Source organism: Callorhinus ursinus, unplaced genomic scaffold (assembly GCF_003265705.2).
Source record: "Callorhinus ursinus isolate GAN/ISIS: 27379988/994484 unplaced genomic scaffold, GSC_fseal_2.0 scaffold89, whole genome shotgun sequence".
Classification (NCBI taxonomy): domain Eukaryota; kingdom Metazoa; phylum Chordata; class Mammalia; order Carnivora; family Otariidae; genus Callorhinus; species Callorhinus ursinus.
This window is the reverse complement of record NW_027397151.1, coordinates 307,283-327,797: the sequence shown is the minus strand read 5'-3', so window position 1 is coordinate 327,797 and position 20,515 is coordinate 307,283. Positions and strand designations below refer to the sequence as shown.

General features: G+C 54.5%; 1 protein-coding gene across 2 annotated transcripts in view; it reads left to right on the top strand.

The window, feature by feature from the left end:
• DNAJC5 (DnaJ heat shock protein family (Hsp40) member C5) overlaps positions 1–14,833 on the top strand; it is a 35,855-nt gene extending 21,022 nt beyond the window's left edge. Inside the window, exons 2-6 of one of the 2 annotated variants that reach the window (XR_003206465.2) lie at positions 8,224–8,341; positions 9,125–9,338; positions 9,817–9,988; positions 10,062–10,167; positions 10,391–14,833. Coding sequence is in view for 1 of the 2 variants with exons in the window: in XM_025865022.2 (XP_025720807.1) it covers positions 8,235–8,341; positions 9,125–9,338; positions 9,817–9,988; positions 10,391–10,494 (597 nt within the window). In the remaining variant the exon portion in view is untranslated. The remainder of the gene's footprint in view (positions 1–8,223; positions 8,342–9,124; positions 9,339–9,816; positions 9,989–10,061; positions 10,168–10,390) is intronic. The other variant, XM_025865022.2, reaches the window with a different exon arrangement.
• Positions 14,834–20,515: the final 5,682 nt, after the last annotated feature.

Here is a 20,515-nt window from a genome sequence, read left to right as displayed (position 1 = left end):
ACATTCTGTGCTACTCGAGGAACGAGGGAGAAAGCTGCCAGTCACAAGTGACTCCGGATGCTTTATAACTTCGTTTTTAATCTCTGGATTTGAGGAGATACGATTTTTTTTTAAAGATTTTATTTATTTATTCATGAGAAGCAGGCTCCCTGGAGCAGGGAGCCTGATGCAGGGCTCCATCCCAGGACCCTGGGATCATGACCTGAGCCAAAGGCAGACACTTAACTGAGTCACTCAGGCGCCCTAAGATAATGATTTTTTATTAAGCAAGTATTAGCCTTTAGAAAAGTTTGGATATAGTTACTGGCAATGCATTGAAACTAAGAAAATTTATTCTAAATTAATTCTATGGGTTTTTCTTAGGATGATTCTGAGACTAGGAAATTTTTGACATTCAGTGCAGTAACATCTGTGAAATCTGGCATACATACTTTTAAGTAGTACTGGTGATTCATAATTTAAAATGTGACAGTTTTACAGGGTGAAACTTTCTCTTTAGTCAAATTAAGTAGCTGACTGCATACAGGCATATCTCAGTTATGGCAGGCTTGATTCCAGGAAAACTGCAGGAAAGCAGATATCCCAGTAGAGTGAGTCAAATGAATTTTTGGTTTCCCAATGCATATAAAAATTATGTTTATGCTATACTATTGTCTGATAAGTGCAGGATAGTATTATGTGTAAAAAAAATTACATACCTTAATTTTAAAATACTTATTGCTAAAAAAATGCTAACCATCTTCTGAGCTTTTGAGTCAGAATCACTGATCACAGATCAGCATGACAAATATACTAACAGTGAAAACGTTTGAAATACTGCAAGAATTACCAGAATGTGACACAGAGACACAAAGTGAGCAAATGCTGCTGAAAAAGAGACTAGCTTGACACAAGGTTGCCAAGAATCTTCAATTTGTTGAAATAAAAGCATTATCTGGAAAGTGCAGTATGAAGAGGTATGGCTTATAGTTGGTTATTTTTACAGAACAGACATAAAAGTGTTATTTATTGATGTTTTTCTGTGGATGGGGTCTAGAAGCCAACTATTTAGTAGGCATTGGGTAACAGAATAAAAACAAAGAAATTACTTAGGGTAGTAATTTGACAGTGCTGCAGCATTTCAGTCCTGGACTAGCTGGAGAACAGTTGGCCACAGCATCAGTACAGATGCCTGCTTCTGACTGAGGGTCTCCTGGCTCTGTGCTGGCCTGGTCCTATGAGGTCCACAGATGAAGAAGGAGACTCAGAGCACTGCGGGGCCTTGCCCAAGGTCACCGAGCTGGAAACTTTCAGAGCTGGGCTTAGAATCCTCACTTCTGATTCCAAAACCCATACTCTCTCTTGGATGCCAGGGAGACTTGTTTTATTCTCTGCCCCTCAGCAGCACCATCATCCCTTAGGCTTAGAGGCAGGGTGGTTTACCTGGTGTCTCGAGGTCAAAGGATGATGCCCTTGGGTTTAGGTTCACACCCTGGCATCACCTGTCTGTGCTTCCGTCTCTGCATCAGTGATGTGACTGCCATGGAACCTGCCTGGTGAGGGGAGGGGAAGCCTGAGCCCCATGGACTGCCACACTCAAGGAACCCAGTTGAGTGGTCCAGGTTGGCTGTGGCATGGAGGGGCCTGGCCCCTGGTGGCTGTCCACCCCTGCACCCTCCCCCTTTCCATCGTGAGCATTAACCTTTGCGTTCTGCGTTGTCATTGGGCATGGAGAGAGAAGTGGAACCCTGCCTCCTGTGGGTGTGTGGAGGGGCTGCTCTTGGGTCTCCTTCCTTTTTTTTCAAGATTTTATGTATTTGTCAAAGAGAGAGAGCACAAGTGGGGGAGGAGCCCAGGGAGAAGCAGGCTCCCTGCCTAGCAGGGAACCTGATGCGGGACTCGATCCCAGGACCCTGGGACCATGACCTGAGCCGAAGGCAGACGCCCAACTGACCGAGCCGCCCAGGCGCCCCCTCCCCGCCTTCGCGTCTTCTGATGCAGGCCCAGGCGCCCCCTCCCCGCCTTCGCGTCTTCTGATGCAGGCCCAGGTGACACCTCCTTTTTACCCAGGGCTCCCTCTTCCTCACTTCCTTCCTTGTTCTGTTGAAGTGTGTCCTCAGGTAGCTGTTTGTTTTAGAAGAGGCAGGAGCACTGCTCGTCCCAGACTCTTACATTTGTGTGTTCTTGTGACCTTGCACTTGGTTGATAATAGAATTCTAGGCTGAAAATCTTTTTATCTTAGAATATGAAGCTTTTTTGTGTTAGGAAGTTCTCAGTCTTGACCAGGATGTTTAAGTGCAGCCCTGGTACTTGATGGCACTTTTCAGTTTGCACACTTCTGTTTTCTTTCAGCTCTAGTTTTGTTTTCTTTTGTTTTTAATGGACTTTTCCCCCTTGTTTGGCTGTATTCCTTACCTTTTGCATTCCTGCTAGACCAATTTTTCTCTTTTGTTTTCTTTGTGCTGGTTCTAAGATACTTCCTGAATTGTAACTTCTCTCTGCACTGTGGGCTTCACCCCCTGAGTTGTGTTGCCCTCTTGTGCTTAGTTATACCTTCCCGCTCAGACGGCCATTGCCGACCCTGCTCTTCTGTGCTCACTCTCCTTCACAGTTTACTTTTTGTCCACAGTTACTTTTAATTTTATAGAAATAGTAGTCTTCAACCTCTGAAGAGATCAGAACTTAAAAGCTTGACCTTTGGGGCGCCTGGGTGGCTCAGTTGTTAAGCGTCTGCCTTGGCTCAGGTCATGATCTCAGGGTCCTGGGATCGAGCCCCTCATTGGGCTCCCTGCTCGGCAGAGAGTCTGCTTCTCCCTCCGCCTCTGCCTGACACTCCCCCTTCTAGTATATGTGCTGCTGAAGCGAGCACGACACTCCCCCTTCTTGTGCTCTCTCTCTTACTCTCTCTGACAAATAAAATCTTAAAAAAAAAAAAAACCCTTGCCATTTGTCACCAACTCTTTTTTGTACTTTGTTTCCTACTTGATAGACTATTTTTTTTTTTTTTAGCAGCTTTAGGATTACAGAGAGAGAGAGACAGCATGAGCATGAGCAGGGGGAGCAGCAGACTCCCTGCTGAGCAGGGAGCCCGACATGGGACTGACACAGGACTCGATCCCAGGACCCTGAGATTATGACCTGAGCTGAAGGCAGACGCTTCACCGACTGAGCCCCCCAGGCGCCCCAGTATTGATACATTATTAGCCAGAGTCCATAGTTTACCTTAGCAGTCACTCTTGGTGTTGCATGTTCTGTGTGATCTTTGACAAACATAATCACTGTAGTGTCACACACAGTAGTTTCATCCCCTAAAAATCCCCTGTTCTCCTCTTCTTAATCCTTGCCTCCTCCAGCCTCTGGCAACCACCACTATTTACTGCCCCTGGAGTTTTGCCTTTTCCAGAATGTCATAGAGAGGGAATCACACATTGTGCAGCCTTTTCTCGGCTCAGTAGCTCATTTCTTTCCAGCATGAAGAATATCCACTGTCCGCATGGACAGTTTATGCAATCACTCACTGAAGGACATCTTAGTTGCTCCTGAGTTTTGGTAATTATGAACACATTAACTTATTTTTAAGTAGTATTAGCCTATAGTCACATAATAGATCATTAAATCAGTATTGAATTTAGAAATTAAGTCCATCCCCTCATTTTTCACATAGTTGACTTCGGGGCAGTATCTGCAAGTGTGTGACGGGGCTGGGCACTGCCTTAGGCCCATCATGCTCCCTTCACAGAAGCAGACATAATGCGGAGATTGGAAGCCCTTTTGTTAGCAGCGGCACTGTATTTCTTGGAAAGGTGGTTTATTTATTATTTTTTGTTAACTTCAAGCAGCAGGAAAGAGAATTTAGCTAGTCACAACTTGTGACAGTGTGTCTTTTTGGAGAACCAGAGGGCAGACACAGCTTCAGTGTGGTTGATCCCTGAACTTGAAATCAGCAGTGGCTTCTGGGCCTGCTTCTGTGACTAATTATTTGTGTATTTTGGTCAGTCATTTTGCATGTCTGGGCTTCCCTTTGATCTTCTGGGAGGTGAAGGAATTGGGCTAGGAACGCATGTCTGAGGTCTCTTTTCCCACTGCTTTCTTGCTTCTGGCTTTGCCAGATCTAGCCTTTGCTGCTGGTAACGATACGCTATGTTATCTCTAGTTACAGCTTCCTTGAATGGTCTAAACCAACGAAGTAACTTGAAATTAGTCTAGTAATGAGCTGTTAATTGCAATTTTAATTAAGATGATTATAAATTCACATGTAGTTATAAGAAATCACAGCATTTTGCCTGGTTTTTCCCAACGGTGACTTTTGCCAAAGCGTGGTTTACTGCCCTCACCAGGACACTGACGTTGGTACAACCCACCAACCTTAGTCATATCTCCCCATCTTTACTTGTATTTGCTGGTGTGGGCGTGGTGACCTCTGTGTAGGTGTGCGTGTCCACTGCTGGACTAAAGGTACTGGAATTCTCAGCACACAAGCCACCCCTGTCCCACTCACCTCCCATCCTTGACCCCTGGCAATCAGCAGTCTGTCTTCCATTTCTAAAATGGTGTCATTTCCAAAATCCAGTCATACAGTATGTAACCTTTCGGGATTGGCTTTTATCTGCTCAGTGCAATTCCCTGCAGGTTCATCCAAGTTACACATGCAACACTGGTTTTGTTTTGGTTTGCTAAGTAGTATTACATTGTGCACGTATGTACTGCAGTCCAGGACATCTGGACTGATCCCAGTTTGGGGCTGTTACAAATAAAGCTGCTATGAATGTCGTGTGTAGGTTTTTATGTGAAGACGTGTTTCCTTTTCGATAAATCAGCTAGGAGCAGACCTGCTGGGTCCTGTGGCAAGTGTGTGCCAGGTAGTTTTCCAGAGTTGCCTTGAGCCCTTATAACCCGTCTCTGCTCTGCCCTCCGCTTGCGGGCAACCTTGTATAGACGACTTTGCGTTTGCTGGAGTTTCACGTAAGGAACTCCTACATTCTCATTTAGGTCTGGCCCCTTTCATTCAGCAGCATGCTTCAAGTCATCCGTGGTGTTTGTGTGTCCTAGTGGCTCATACCCTCCATGCTGAGCAGCAGTCCACTCCGTGGGTAGACCCCTTTCTGTTTATCCATTCACCTGTCTGGACATTTGGGTTGTTTCCAGATTTTGGCTATTGTGAGTAAAGCTGCTGTCAACATTGGTGTGTAAGTCTTTGGTAGACATATGTTTTCATTTCATGTAGGTAAGTACTATACGTAGCAGAGGAATTGCTGGGTTGTATGGTGAGTGTGTGTTTAACTTTTTAGGGCACTACCAAGCTGTTTTCTAAAGGGGTTGTACCAGGGGCGCCTGGGTGGCTCAGTCAGTTAAGCGGCTGCCTTTGGCTCAGGTCATGATCCCAGGGTCCTGGGATCGAGCCCCGCATGGGGCTCCCTGCTCGGCGGAGAGCCTGCTTCTCCCTCTCCCTCTGTCTGCGGCTCTGCCTACTTATGCTATTTCTGTTAAATAAATAAATAATCTTTAAAAAAATAAAGGGGTTGTACCGTTTTCCATTTTCAGCATGTGTGAGAGTTCATGTTGCCTCACATCCTTGCTAACGCTTGATATGGCTCATCTTTTCAATACAAGCCATTCTGGTAGATGTGTAGTAGTACCTCATTTTATTCTGCATTTCTGAATGACTAATGATGAACATCTTTTCACATACTATTGACCCTCTGTATACCAGTGTTGCTGTGGCTAATATATGCCCTTTGTATTTCCATACAAATTTTGAAATCATTTTCTCAGTTTTTACAAAAAAGCTGCTGGGATTAGAGTTAAGATTGTATTGAATCTGTAGATTGATTTTGAGAAAATTGACCTTCTTGAGTCTTCTGATCAATGAACATGATAAAGTTCTATTTTTTTAGGTCTTTTGTTTCGCTTGGCAATGTGTAGTTTTCAGTGTAGGGGTCTTGTATGTCTCTTGTTAAATTTTATTCCTGGGGCGCCTGGGTGGCTCAGTCGTTGGGTGACTGCCTTCGGCTCAGGTCATGATCCCAGGGTCCTGGGATCGAGCCCCACGTCGGGCTCCCTGCTCAGCGGGAAGCCTGCTTCTCCCTCTCCCGCTCCCCCTGCTTGTGTTCCCTCTCCTCACTGTGTCTCTGTCAAATAAATAAAATCTTAAAAAAAAAAATTTATTCCTTAATAGTTCTGTGGTTTTGGATGCTGCTGTAAATAAGACCTGTATGTAATAATATTTTCCAATTGTTTACTGCTCTCAAATAAAAATGCAGTTTTAAATATTTATATCCTGTGACCTTGCTAAATTCACTTACTAGTTGTAGTTGGTTTTTTTGTTTAGTTGGTTTTTTGTTTCAGTGTTTTTGTGTTTTGTCGATCCCTTAGGATTTTCTGTATAAACAACCGAGTCATCTGTGAATAGGGACGGTTTTATGTCTTTTTGATTTTTTTTTTCCTGTCCCGGTGTTCAGGGTCCTAGAACAGTGTTGGCTAGAACTGGTTAGAGTAGGCATCCTTGTCACATTCTGATTTAAGGGAAAACCATTCAGTATTTCACTACTAAGCATATCAGCTATAGGTTTTTGGTTAGATGTCCTTTATCAGACTGAGGAAGTTCCCTTCTATTCCCAATATACTGAGAATTTTTTAAATCATGAATTAGTGTTGAACTTTGCCACATGCTTTGATGAATCTTTGAGATCACCATGTGGTTTATCTCATTTGTTCTATAATATACTGGATTACATTGGTTTGTTTTGAAATGTTAAATCAGGCTTGCCTTCTTGGGATAATTTCTACTTAATTAGATTTAATTTGCTAATATTTTGTTAAGGATTTTTATGTCTATGTTTGTGACGGATTTTTTGGTAATGTCTTTGTGAGGTCGTGCTGGCCTCCAAAAACAAGAAAACTTCCCTCTTCCTCTGTTTTTGAAAAAGTTTGTCTAAGATTGATGTCTGTCTTGGATATTTGGCAGAAAAGTCTTCAGGGCCTGGAACTTTGTGGGAAGGTTTTCTATTACAGATTCAGTTGTATTAATGTAATGCATTTAGGACTATTCAGATTTTCTGGTTCATCCTGTGTTAATTTGGGTAAATTATATTTTTCAAGGTATTTATCTCATCTAATTTTTGTCCATAATTTTCTCTATCATTTTTTTTTAAGATTTTATTTATTTGACAGAGCGAGACATAGCAAGAGAGGGAACACAAGCAGGGGGAGTGGGAGAGGGAGAAGCAGGCTTCCCGCGGAGCAGGGAGCCCGATGCGGGGCTCGATCCCCGGACCCTGGGACCATGACCTGAGCTGAAGGCAGATGCTTAACGACTGAGCCACCCAGGCGCTCCTCAGCCCATTAAATTTATTGAAATTTGTTTTAAAGTCTAAAATGTGACATGTCTTGGTGATTTTTAAAAAAAAACTGTTTATAGATGTTGGGTGTCCTGTATGTATCAATTAGGTCATGGTAGTTGGTAGTGTTTTTCAGATCATCCATTGTTCTTGTTGTTTGTCCATTCTGTCTGTTTCTGAGAGATGGGTGCTAAGATTTTTATAGCTGTGTGTTGTCCATTTCTCCTTTAATTCTGTCACTACTTGGATTAAAGGGTTCTTTTTTTTTTAAGATTTTATTTATTTATTTGAGAGAGAGAATGAGAGCGAGTGAGCACGTGAGGCGGGAGGGTCAGAGGGAGAAGCAGACTCCCTGCAGAGCAGGGAGCCCGATGTGGGACTCGATCCCGGGACTCCAGGATCATGACCTGAGCCGAAGGCAGTCGCTTAACCAACTGAGCCGCCCAGGAGCCCCTTGGATTAAAGGGTTCTGAGGCTCTGTCTTTAAAGTGTCTAGTTGGGTCTTGAGTTTTTCTCCATTCTACAACCTCTTCTTTTTATTGGACTTTTTAGTCTAAAGAGGTCATTTCCCTTTTTCGTGTAGCCTTTTAACTGTACTTTGGATTTATTTCGAGGTTGCTCTGGAGATTACAGTAAACACAGTTTTTTACAATCTACTTAGTGTAGCAATAGTCAGTCTAGCACTCCACAGGCACAATTGCAAACTTAGCCTCTAGTCCTCCCATGGGACCACTCTCCACACCCTATACTTTGTAGTTAGATGTGCTGTGTCTGTGAACCTCATGGCCGCCACCAGCGGTGTTGGGATTGCTTGCTTAAAACAGTCATAATGGAATAAAGTCCTCCAGCTCTGTGCTTGGAATCTTTATCCATACTCTTTGATGTTTTCTTTGCATTTTTCTTGTAGATTAGCCTACCATGGCCGACCAGAGACAGCGCTCACTCTCTACCTCTGGGGAATCACTATACCATGTTCTGGGGCTGGACAAGAATGCAACCTCAGATGACATTAAAAAGTCCTATCGGTAAGAGGCCTCATACCTTGTGTGGTTTGATCTGCATTTACCAGGGACCACTTTGTGTGCCCCCCCCTGCCCTGCCCAGTGGACTCTGTAGGTAACTGGGAACCCTTAGGTCCATCTCTGTATGCATAATGTGTTCCCTTACAGCTTAAAATTCTTACACTGGTATTTTCTTGGCAACAAAAAAGTAACACTTTGTAGACAATACACACTGTGTGCCCTGGAGCAGCCAGTCCCACTGGGAAGCGGGTCTGAGCCTGCTCAGCAGATGGGGCTTTACTCCTTTCAACGTCGGGATGACAGGCTCCTCCCAGGAGCCTTCGGAGGGAGCTTATCGACGGCTTCAGGGAATAAGTTGCAGAGACACAAGTCCTCGGTGATCCACACCCTTCAAGCAGCCCTGCTTGGTGTTCTTCCCGTTGTGTACTTACACACACACGAGAGAACAGGCCTTTGCTGCTCACTTTATTTGGCAAAATGTGCAGTTAACCTGCGGGGACACTAGAGGTCAGCAGTAGGGTTTGCCTCTGGGCGGGAGAAGGGTGGGCTGCTGGCCAAGCCGCTGCCTCCGGGGTAGCCCTCACCTGGGGACTCCCTCCTCTGTGGCCAGGTCAGAGCCAGGAGCTTGGCCCGAGATGGCTGCAGAGGTTTCTTCTGATGCTGACATTCTCGAACTCTGTGGGGAGTTGGGAAGGGACCCGTGATGGAGAAGTGTTTCCTGCACCGGGCCCTCCCTCTCGCAGATGAATGTGGAATAAGGGACAAAGAAGTGGTTTTGGTTTGCAGGAAACTTGCCTTGAAATATCACCCTGACAAGAACCCCGATAACCCAGAGGCTGCAGACAAGTTTAAGGAGATCAACAACGCCCACGCTATCCTGACGGACGCCACAAAAAGAAACATCTACGACAAGTACGGCTCGCTGGGGCTCTACGTGGCCGAGCAGTTTGGGGAGGAGAACGTGAACACCTACTTCGTGCTGTCCAGCTGGTGGGCCAAGGTGAGGGGGGCAGGCGGCCCCGTGCCGGCCCCGGTGCCCCGGAGGGTCTCCTGCCGGGTTGTGCTCTGGGTCTTACAGAGTCAGGGCATTGGCTCCGAGGGCCCTTGAGACATGGTGTCCGGGCGCGTGGAGGCGTTTCGCGCCTCGTGCGTTGGCGCGGGCCCCGGTTTCTGCTGCCGGCGGCGCCCCGCTGGCTCGGAAGCCCGTGTGCAGCCGGCCCAGCACCGAGCCGGCCGTGAGTCGTGGGACAGGGGTGGGCGGGGGGCTTCCCCGTCCCGTGGTGGGGAGTTGGCTGTCCTTGTGAGGGAAGACGCGTTTGGACTCCGACGTGAGACACCTGCGCACCGTTTCTTGGTTGTGTTTTTGAGCCTTGCCCCTTGGCCCTGTTGCCCGAGCACGGGTGCGCCGCGGGCGCCCCGCCCCGACGACCGCGATGACCCCTCTTCCCGGAGGCTCAGCGCCCCTCCCTTCCGCGCAGGTGCTGTTTATCGTGTGCGGCGCGCTCAGCTGCTGCTATTGCTGCTGCTGCCTCTGCTGCTGTTTCAACTGCTGCTGCGGCCGCTGCAAGCCGCGCGCGCCCGCCGGCCCCGACCCCGGCGTCTACGTGTCCCCCGAGGACCTGGAGGCGCAGCTGCAGTGCGACGAGCGGGGTGAGTGCCGGCGGCCCCGGGGCGCGGCGGGGCGGGGCGGGCCCTGACCCCTGTCGCCCGTGTCGTCAAACAGGCGGGCACTGACACTGTGCGGGCGTGTCCGTGCCGGCGGCGGGGACTGCGATGCGGACGTGGACACGCGGAGCGAGGAGCGGACGCGGCCCCGCGCGCCCGAGCAGGTGGGGAGGGACCGAGGGCCGGGGGCGACCTGAGGCGACGGAGGAGGCTTGTGCTGGGGGGCGGTCCGCAGGTAGCCTCTCCCCTGCGGCCTCCGACCCCGCGGAGCGGCCGGCGACGGATGGAGAAGGGACGGCGTCGCCGGGGGCCGCGCGCCGCTCTGGGGCCCGGGGACACGGCCGCCGCCCTCACACGACGAGCGAGCGCCGTGTGCTTGCTTTTCAGAGGCCGCAGGCTCGCCGGTCGTCGTACAGCCAGCATCCGCCACAGAGACCACCCAGCTCACGGCCGACTCCCACCCCAGCTACCACACCGACGGGTTCAACTAAATCCAGGAGCAGCTGCGACGGAGGACAGCTCGGCGCCCGGCCACTTCACCCTTAGAACCGCGGAGCGTAGTCCCAGAGATGGGGGGGGGCAGCTGCCGGCCCGCCGGGGCCCTTCCCACCTCTGCGCCCGCCCACCGTCGCCCCCGCCACGGGAAGTGCGTCGCATGCAGTATTTAAAGCAGTTAGCTTCGGTCTTCTTTTCCCTCTTCTTCTGTTTTCTCCTTTTTTAATAGCATGTATGGGGTTATGTTCCATGTCTGTCTGTGTTGTGGACGTGCGGTGGCCTGACCGCGTTAACCAGACAGCCGAGCCTCCTGGGGGCTTTCCACTCGCTGCTCCGACCTCGGCTACGTGGTGCCTCCCAGCCAGGCGGGCTGGGGCAGGAGTGGGGGCTCCTTTCCCCTGTGCTGGTGGGGGCCGGAGGCAGGTGCTGCCCGGCGGGAGCTGTGGGGTGTGACGCCACCCCATGTTCTCCAGCTGTGTGCACACGGGCAGAGCCTCTGGACACGTTGCCAGGAAGGAGCTGCTACACCCTCCCTTTGCCCGGTCCCCTCAGCATTTCCGTGGTGTTGGTTTGTGCGGGTGTGTTTGCCGTGGTTGCTTGGCCTTGTGGCCGGGTTTTTCCCCTGGGTAGGTTTGTTGTGGAAAGTGTGGGAGGCGCTGCTGACCCCAAGACCACGTTTTCTACCTGGGTGCAGCCTCGCTCTCCATGTCACATGGTCCTGTGAGCATGCCCCCTCGCCAGGCTGTGGGAGGTGGTTCTTCCACGCTCCCACACGTCCCCAGGCCACAAGCTGGATTGATGGGGCCACATTCCTCCACCTCCTCTCCCCTTCAGGCACCCTCCACATTCCTTCAGGCCCCCCCTGGCCTTCTGGTGGTCCTTTCTGGACCTCTAAGCACCACAAATGGTAGCAGTGGCCCAATGTGCTGTTGTTAGAGGGGCTGACTGTCCAGGTTGCCAGTGGAGCGTGGCTGAGCAGCCCTGGGAAGCACACGTGGGGAGCACAGCCCCCTTCTCTGTGCTGTCCAGGGCTCCTGCCCACCCCACTGTCCATCGCCTGTGCCCTTCAGTCACCGTTGATGGTTCAGGCAGAGCTAGAGACGCCAGGTTCCTGGAGGGAGGACCAGCTGGACCAAAGGCACAGCCTGGTGCCCTTGGCTTGTGAGCCTGCAGCCTGACCGTGGAGCCCCCCACTCACCGTTGTCTTGAGCAGCACCTTCTGTGAACTGTTGGAAGTCAAGTCTTTCTTGTTTGTGTCCCAGAACTTGTGGGTGGTGGCCCTGCTACGGGAGACAAGGAAACGGGTTATGATGTGCCCGCGCTGGCCCAGAGTTCACGGTGGCCCCCACACCCCCAGCAGCCCTGGATGTGCTGTGGCTCCCTGCTGGACCTGCACTGGTCACCGGAGACCCAAGTGGTTTCCGCGGAGGGAAGCAGCATTCCGCTGCTGAATGTCTCCTGCGTGTCCAGTAGGTGAAGAACAAGGAGGCGATGTCGGCCTAGACGTACCAGAACATGTTCCTGATGCCCACGGTTTCCACCACCACCTGCCCCCCACCCCGCGCACCTGCTGGGCCTCGGCCCTTGTCTGCCCACCCACAGCTGTGCCGAGAGCAGGTTCTTGTTGGCCTGAAAGGGGCCGGAGGGGCAGCAGTGTCCGTGCAGAACGTGGACAGGCTCTGAGTGCAGTGCTGGCTGAGGCCTGCTCTGGCCAGGCTGGTGCAGTCGCAGGCGCTCCCAGGTCCTTGGGCAGGTGTTTGGTCCCCCCCCCCTTTTTTTTTTTTTTGGTTTTTGGTTTTCATTAAAATGATCATGAAGACATTCAGTGAGAGGAAAAATATGCACTGTGATCTTAAATTAGAAATAATTTGCTAAAATCAGACATCATGAAAGGTTAAGAAATCCATTGACACCACCCCCTCCAGGCACAAGGGAGAGGTTAGACCACAGGGCCGACTTCTGTGCCATCCCAACACAGCAACGGGAACGCAGCCTTTGTGATGTTCCTGAAAATTACCTTCTGAGCTGTTTTTCGCTGGAATGGTCAAGAACCAAGTTCAAAGCTGGGACTTCAGGTAGCAAGCCTCCCCCTCTGTGGGGACTACTGCAGCTCCGTGGTCAGGAAACCTCAAGGCCCACCACACATGTCCAAGCAAGTCCTTGATGGGCGTCTTCCACTTGACAGAACGTGAAGCTCCGCTGGGGACCAGGGTGCTGGGAGAGGGGCAGGTCTGGAAGGTGGTTGAACCCAGGCTCCTGTAGAATTTGTAAAAACTAAATAAATCATGACAGTGATGATAATCCTTAAGATGGTGGTAATGATTGCCTAAGGCCCAGGGACCCCAGGATCCAGACGGGGGCCTAGAACTCTCCCTGCCTGGCCCCGAAGGCATTTCCACCTGGTGGTTCCCAAGCGGAGCCCCTTCCAAAGGCGGCTGTACTCAACTGTCCGTCCTGGTTGCGTTTCCCTTTTTCTTGAGTGGCCTGTGTATTTCCCTGGTGAGCAGAGTTGCTGAGTCTGGAGTCATGCCCCGTTCACCGGCCATGTGGGGGTGGCCCCCCTGTCCACCGTGCAGCAGTGAGAGCACCCGGGCCCTCCCTCAGGCTGCCCGGAGGTGGGGCCATGTGCGGCCAGGGAGTGCTGAAGCCCGTCCCTTGTCACAAAGTGCGGGGCTCGCCCCGGGGGGCCCCAGAGCAGCCGGTGGCCGGCAGGAAGCACGGGAGGGCCCTGCGGGGTGTCTGCTGCCGTGTACATTTCTGTTCCTGCTCAGTGATGTGGTTGGTCTTCTCTCGTCTTCCCTTTGGCTTTCTTCTATTTTCAAACTGCTTTAGATAATACTGCTCAGTGTGTGTGAGCCTTCCTAGTTCCCCGGTCAGTGCCGCGGGGGAAGAAGCCGCAGTGTGCTGTGCTTAGAGCAGGTGGCCTCTCCACACTTTGGGCCACCCGGCGTGGCCACGAGGCTCCTGCTCGGGGAAAGGTCGTGTCAGGACTGTCGCTGTGCGTTCTGACTGTAGGTGGGCCAATCGGGTGAGCTCGTGCTGGTGGAGTGCCCACTGGTGCAGCTGTTGGTCTGGGGAGACACGTGGCCTCCCAGCACCTGGCCCTTGGGGTTGAGGCCGCCAGCAAGTGGGGTGGGTGCCGGCACGCCGACAGAGCTCGGGGGCCCTGCCTGTCCTTTCCTGGCTCTCAGCGTAGCCCCGCGGAGGGACGGGTGTATGGAGAGAGCGGCTGATCTCCTTCCTTTCTCAACATGCTGATCTGTGAGCCCATGTGACACAGGACCACCCTGTTTGTTTTTGTTACTTTGGTCGTGAATCCTCCTGTGCAATTGGCAGAAGCTACATTTATACTGCCCTCGCAAGCACAGTTGGCATTGTCTGTGCTGTAGTTGTGGGCAGTGGCTGTCCCTCTGTGTGTGTATGTACGTACGTGTATACCCCACAGCCGGTGTGCCTGTTGCTGTCCAGCAGTCTGCTCCAGGACAGCCTTGGGTTTCTTGGTGAGTCGGGTCGAGAACAGGGTCTTGGCGGCAGGCTCCTTTGCCAGGCGCGTAGAAGTAAATGCTGACCCTGGTGTGCGCGTAGGATTTGTGTGGACGGCTGGCGGTGGTGCCTGCGTGCACTGGGGTGACCGCCTGCTGCCAGCAGCACCTTCTTCGGGGAAGGGTGCCGGGGCCACCGAGGGGCGACTGTCCCAAGTGCCACGCTCGTCCCTGGGGGCCCACCCGGCATGCTCACCTGACCTCCAGGGGGGTGTCCTTTTGTGACATCTAGGTGGCTGGAAACCCTTCCCTCCCTTGAAACATTAAAACCAATTTTCTGAGCATCAGAAAGGTCATGACAAAGGGCATTCTAAAGGGGACTCTGTCCTGACTGCAGGTCTGCCTTGGGAGGGGTCCATTGGGAAGGAGGGGCCACAGAATGCCATCCTGCAGGAAGGGGCTGGGTTCGGGGGCCTTGTGGTAGATTTTGTTTCCCTTGAAAATGGGACAGTGTTTCAAGCTAAGTGAGGAGAGGCAGTTTACACTGAAATAAATTGTGTGTGTGTGTGTGTGTGCGCGCGCACGCGTATACACACACACACACACATTTTAAAATACTAAATGCAAATGCATGGCAAGCAACTGTCCGTGCGTGCTGGTTTCTGGTTTCATCCTGTTGCTGGAATCCCGCAGCGCTAGGTGGGTGTACCTCTGACCCCGACTCCCATGTGCACCCCTGAGGGCCAGGCTGGAGGGTTAGGGTGGTTCCTTGGTGATCTCCATCTCGTATGTCTGAATGTTGACCTTAAGATAAAGATAACTGTTGTAAAATAAATGTTTTCACTGCAAACCAGGCATGTGTCTCGTTCAGTGACCCCTGCAGAGTCCTTTTGAAATGGGGGGGGGGTTGTGCTCAGAGGGGCAGGGGTCTCACTCCCGCCTGCCTGGCCCAGGTGTGGACAAACGCCCCTCCTAGGTTCTCTTTTCACCTCCATCACCTAAACACCCCAAGTGGAGGGGCGCCTGGGTGGCTCAGTTGGTTAAGCATCTGCCTTCGGTTCAGGTCACGATCCCAGGACCTCCCAGGGTCCTGGGATCGAGCCCCTCATCGGGCTCCTTGCTCGGCAGGAAGTCTGCTTCTCTCTCTCCCACTCCCCCTGCTTGTGTCTCTCTCTGTCAAATAAATGAAATCTTAAAAAAATAATAGTAACCCCAAGTGGAGTGAGGAAAGCGTCCTGTAAGCCCGGGGTGCTTGGACTGTGGGTTCTGCAGCCCTCCCGGGACGTGTCCTTGCTTCCGCTCCCCTCCTCCTGTCCACCTCAGCCCGCAGCCATCCCTGCCGCCCACACAGGCATCACCTTTCATCCTCCTGCATGAAATAAGGCCGCCAGGCTGCAGGGGTCTGGGACAGCACGCCGGCCTGAGCCCTCAGCTATGCGGCAGGCCTGTCCTCGGCTGGTAGCACAAGGTAGACGAAGGGTGACGGCGGGGTCCCTCACACCTGGGCCTGTACTCCATGCCGAGCCTTGTCCACCCTGTGGAGGCGGGCTTCCAGGGGTTGTCCCACTGCCTGCTCCACCCAGGGCATCAGTGTGGGGTACACTCGTGTCGTGGCTGGACACGACTGTCATGTCTGCCTGGGTCACATCCATGCCAGCGATGAGCCAGGACTGCATCCCAGCATCTCCCTGGGAGGGCCCGATGGGAGGATGGTCCTGACTCCCAGGGGTTCTGAGAGCCGAGCAGGGCCTGGCTGGGGACTCTGTGCAGCTCACAGCCGGCGGTTTCTGGCCCCACTGAAACCACTTCTGTGCCTCTCTTTTCTCTTCCCTGAGATAAATGTCTAGTCGTGGACTCTTGTAGGAAATGCTGTCCCTGCCTCACGGCATGTGTGTCCCTGGGGGTTCTGCACACATTGGGGTGGGTGGGGACCCTGGCCTTAGGTGGGGGAGGGCACTAGACCCCAGGGGCCCCGTGGGTGTGGCCACGTGGCCCAGGCCACAGGTGCCACCTTCCACACTGTTTCAGCGACTGTGCCAGGCGCTCTCATGCCTGGGACCCCCTGGGGTCAGGGTGCTCGGTCTTCAGTTCCCTTGACTGAACTCAGGGCAAGGCAGAAATAGTTTGAAAAAAAGCAGCATAAAAGTACTAAGGACGATGTAACAAGCACTTTGAAGGAAACCCTTCCTCTAGGACATAGAGGGTTAGGGTTAGGGTTAGGAACTAGTGTGACTGGATCTTCCATGAAGGAGAGAATGGCCCTCAGTGAAGACCTGTGAGTCCCTCCCCTACCCAGTGTCCCCTCCGGCCTGCCGGTGCCAGCATCCACAGATCCTGTTTCTTTTTTTTTTTTTTTTAAGATTTTTTATTTATTTATTTGACAGAGAGAGACACAGAGAGAGAGGGTACACAAGCGGGGGTAGTGGGAGGGAGAGAAGCAGGCTTCCCACGGAGCAGGGAGCCCGATGCGGGGCTCGATCCCAGGACCCTGGGATCATGACCTGAGCTGAAGGCAGACGCTTAACGACTGAGCCACCCAGGTGCCCCCACAGATCCTGTTTCATTCCTGATTGTACCGATCTCTAAAGTCTCGCATAGAGAGTACTACACTGTACTGGGTCAGTCTGCATTTTCATTCAGTGTAGGTTTTTCCAAGCAGCCACCCCCCATCTAGGTCTAGTTTATTTGGCTGCTCGTTGAGGACCTGGGTTTTCAGTTCTTTGCCACTGACTAGGGCCGGGCTGCCGGGGGGTGTCCCCAGGGCACGGGCGCCCCCCCGACTGCCTTGGTGGCTGCGCTGTCCACAGAGCGGGAAGGCCCCTCCCCTCCTCCTCAGGCTTCTCAGACCTTGTTCTCTGTGGGAATCTCACAGGGAAATCAGAACTAACACCAAGCCTTAATTAATGATGGGCATTCAAGGTGGTGGGCGGCGGGACCTCGCTCCTCCCCCAGACCCAGGGCCCCAACACCTGTACCCCTGATCTAGGGGACCGTGGGCGGGGGGCTGAGTGGCACTCCGGGGAGATTCCCGAAGTCCACGCCCCCACGGCCAGTCCGGGAACTCTGGGCTCCTGGCGGAGGTCATGGTCGCCATGTGCGGACGTGGGTCCTAGGGGCGCGGCCCTCTCCCGCTCCCCACCGCCCGCGAGGAGGGCGACCAGGAAACGGCAAGCCACGCGGGGCAGGTGTTGGGGCGCGGGGGGCGTGGCCACCAGGAGAGGTGGGGGACTTGCCCGCCGCCCCGACCCCCCGTCACCATTTGAAAGCACTTACGACACAAGCTAGAGGGGGCGCACGGGGCGCGGCGGGGGCAGGGGTCTTGGGGCCCAGGGCGCCAAGGCCATGCGCGGACTTCCTCTGGCTCAACACGGCCATGCCTGCCACTCCTCCGCAGACCCTCGCGCGGCCCCGGGGGCTCCCGGCGCGAGACCAACGCGGGCAGGACGCGGGGGGCGGGCCGCCGGGTCTGGAGGCGTCCCCGGCCCCGAGCCGGAGGGGAAGGCCCCGGCGGGAAGGCCCCGCCAAGTCGCGGACACCGGGCTCTCTCTTGCTTCAGAGGGACCCTCTGCTCCTACTCAGACCCTGCTCAGCACCCCGGTCCCCCCGCCCTCTCCGCACAACTCCCGTGGTCTCCGAGGCCGCGGCCCCCTCCACCCCCGTCCGCTCGCCCCCACGCGGGCCCCTCTCCGTCCAGGCCCGTGGTCCGGGGCCGGCCGTGTCGTGGTCGGGGCGCTCTCTCGAGAGGCGGCTCCGCCCGCGCGGGGACTCAGGGACGCAGCTGGGGGGCGCAGTGGAGGGCGGGGGCGAGCCGGGAGGGGCGGGGCCGGCGCTAGCTCCACCCCGTCCACGCGACGCTGGGGCGGATCTTGGGCCCCCGCTGGAAGCAGGGTGGTGACCAGAGGATCCTGGGGACCCGCGCTCGGAGCCAGGCCCACCGGCCCGCAAGCCGACCCCGGATGTGTCGCTCGTGAAGTCGGTGTAGCGCCCACCCCAGCCCTTCCTCTGGCCCCAGCCTGTGGCGGTCGAAGAGTGGGTCCCCGTGCACCTCCGTGTGCGAATTACACCATTCTTGCTCTTCTAACCCAAGCCTACCCCAAATCCACCCGCTCACCCCTGCCCTGCCCCTTCGTACCTCTGAATCTCCTGCTCAGACCAAACCCCCAGCTCCACCTTGGTGAGCCCGAAAGTCCCCAGCCTTCTGTGTTGTCTCTGACCGCCTCCTGCCCTCTTCCCAGGATTCACCCTGAAGCACTTGGGGCCCAGGAATCCGGGCATCTTCCAGGATGCGTCCAGGCTCCAGGCGGCCCCCGTTGAGGCCCCAGGCGGGGTGGAGTCTTTCCCCAGGCCACGCCAGCCCCCAGCCCCTGCTGATGGCAGTCGGCTTGACCTGCTTCACTCAGCGTGACAACCATATGTGCCCAGCGCTGGGTCTGGGGCCCCATCTCCTGGCCGGGGCGCGCCCGAGCTTCCCTTCCTGCCTTATGGCAGCCGCTGCTGGGGAAAGGGGTAGCACCTCACAGGCTGACGAACCTGAGATTGACCCTGGAGACACCATTCTCAGGCTGGACAGTCCTGGAGGCACTGCCCAGGGACGGTGGGCGAAGCCCTCAGCAGGCCGGTGCATCATGGGAGCTTCTGGACTAGTGTATGGGGTGGTCTGCACCCCCCCTCCCCCTATCAAGCTCTGACCATATGTCCAAGCTGTAGCTGCATCTTCCCAGCTCCCCTCAACTTCCCCCCCAGGCGCCTGCCCCGCCCCTCCCCCCAGCCTCTGCTGGGCCCCAGAGGAGCCCAGATGCCCAGAAAGGCAGCCCAAGGGCCACCTGGCTCCCAAACCCCAGTCAGTCCACCAGAGAGTTTCCTAGGGATGGGCTTGTCCATCCCTGGAGAGAGCCTTCTCCCCAGACTGGAATCCCTTGATGTACCCAGTAAGAGGTGTTGAGTGTTACCCCAGGAGAGTCTTGGATCTCGGTTCTGGTCCTCTCTCTGGGAGTAGGAGGCTCCCAGGGGCTGGAGGCATTGCTCCCTTTCATCGGCATCCTGAAGAACCTCCCCCTGTGCTGTTTGGAAAGTGACCCACTTCTACCACCGCCACTGGGGCCTGGCAGGAAATGGGTTCAAGAAGTCCCCTAGCCTGTGGCCTAACCTCCCCAAGCTGCCTTGGATGAGCGGACCACAGCCTGAGGGGGCAGATCCTCTGGTTCAGGCCACCTGCCTCCCAATTCTGCCCTAAGCCCCCAGTGTTGTCCTCTCCCAGGGGCTGGAGGCCGAGTTGGGTGGGGGCAGCTGGGCCCTTTCCTTTCAGCCGCATCTGTGTGCCATAGCACGTGAGATGTGTGTGTGTGGTGTTGATACATGCATGTGCATGTGTGGGTTTGGTCTATCTCGGGGAGCTGGTCAGCGCCTAGCTGGACTCTGGGGAGGCCTCCAGGGAATGACCTAGCCCCTCCCTGGCCCCTGATTAACTGTCCCTTATCTGGGAAGACCTGGCTTGACAGAAAGGCATCTTCCCAGCCTCAGGGCCCCAGCACCCCTGCTAAGCAGGGCCCAGCCGGGTTCCCAGCACACAGCACGAGAAGGGCAGAGTGAGTGAGTGGGGGCTCTGGAACATGGGAGAGGAGTCCACTCACCAGCTTGGGCAGGAGAAGCTCCTCCTGCTGACCTCTGGGCCCTGTGTTGATTCTCTGCCCCTGGTGTCTGGCCACCCCTTGGACAAGCCTCCTGCCTTTATCTGCCTGCCCTTGGCCTGGCCCCCACCCAGTGACTTCCTGTCCCCGCCCCCACAACAGGTTTTTCCATGACATATGGCCTTTGGTGGTGGGGGGGGACCAAGGAGACCAGGAGGGCAGGAAAGAGGCAAGACACAGGTCGGGACAACAGAGGGGTAGGGAGACTGGGGGTGCCTGACAGCCCATCCCCAGCAGTCCAGAGGTCGGCCTACCCTACCCAGGCAGGCCTGCCAGACAGGCTGTCTGGAGGGAGCCAGAGAAGCCTGCCTTTGTCCTTGAGCCCAGAAGCAATGAAGACAGGGCTAGAGGTGGGTTTCCGGCCCTGAACAGCATGGCTGGCCCACGGCAGCTGTGTGGCCATCTCCCCTGCAAGTGGGGCTCTTGCCAGTGGTAGGGACCAAGGCTTCACTCCCTCCTACAGCCGCCCACACACTGATTTCCGCTGGGTTCCCCGACAGTACAAACGCGTGGTGGGGGCGGGGGTGGTGGATGGCTGCAGAGGCTCCCTCTTGAGATCCAGAGTCCTAGGTCCAGGCCAGGGGGCCGCCAAGGGGCCCACCTAGCAGAGCCAGGAGCTGTGGGCCCCAGCTCTGTTCCCCTAAATCTGACACTGCCCCTGGACTGTAGGGAAAGCCCAGTGCGGGACTAGGAATGCCTGTTCTGCCGCTCATCAGGCGAGGTTCTGACCAGGCTCCTCAACTCCCCTCCTCCCTATGGTGCCCTGCAGCCTGGGGGCGGGGGCTACTCCTCAGGCCCAGGTCCCGGGCAGGACAGCACCCGAGGGCCCCCCGCTAACCAGGCACGGC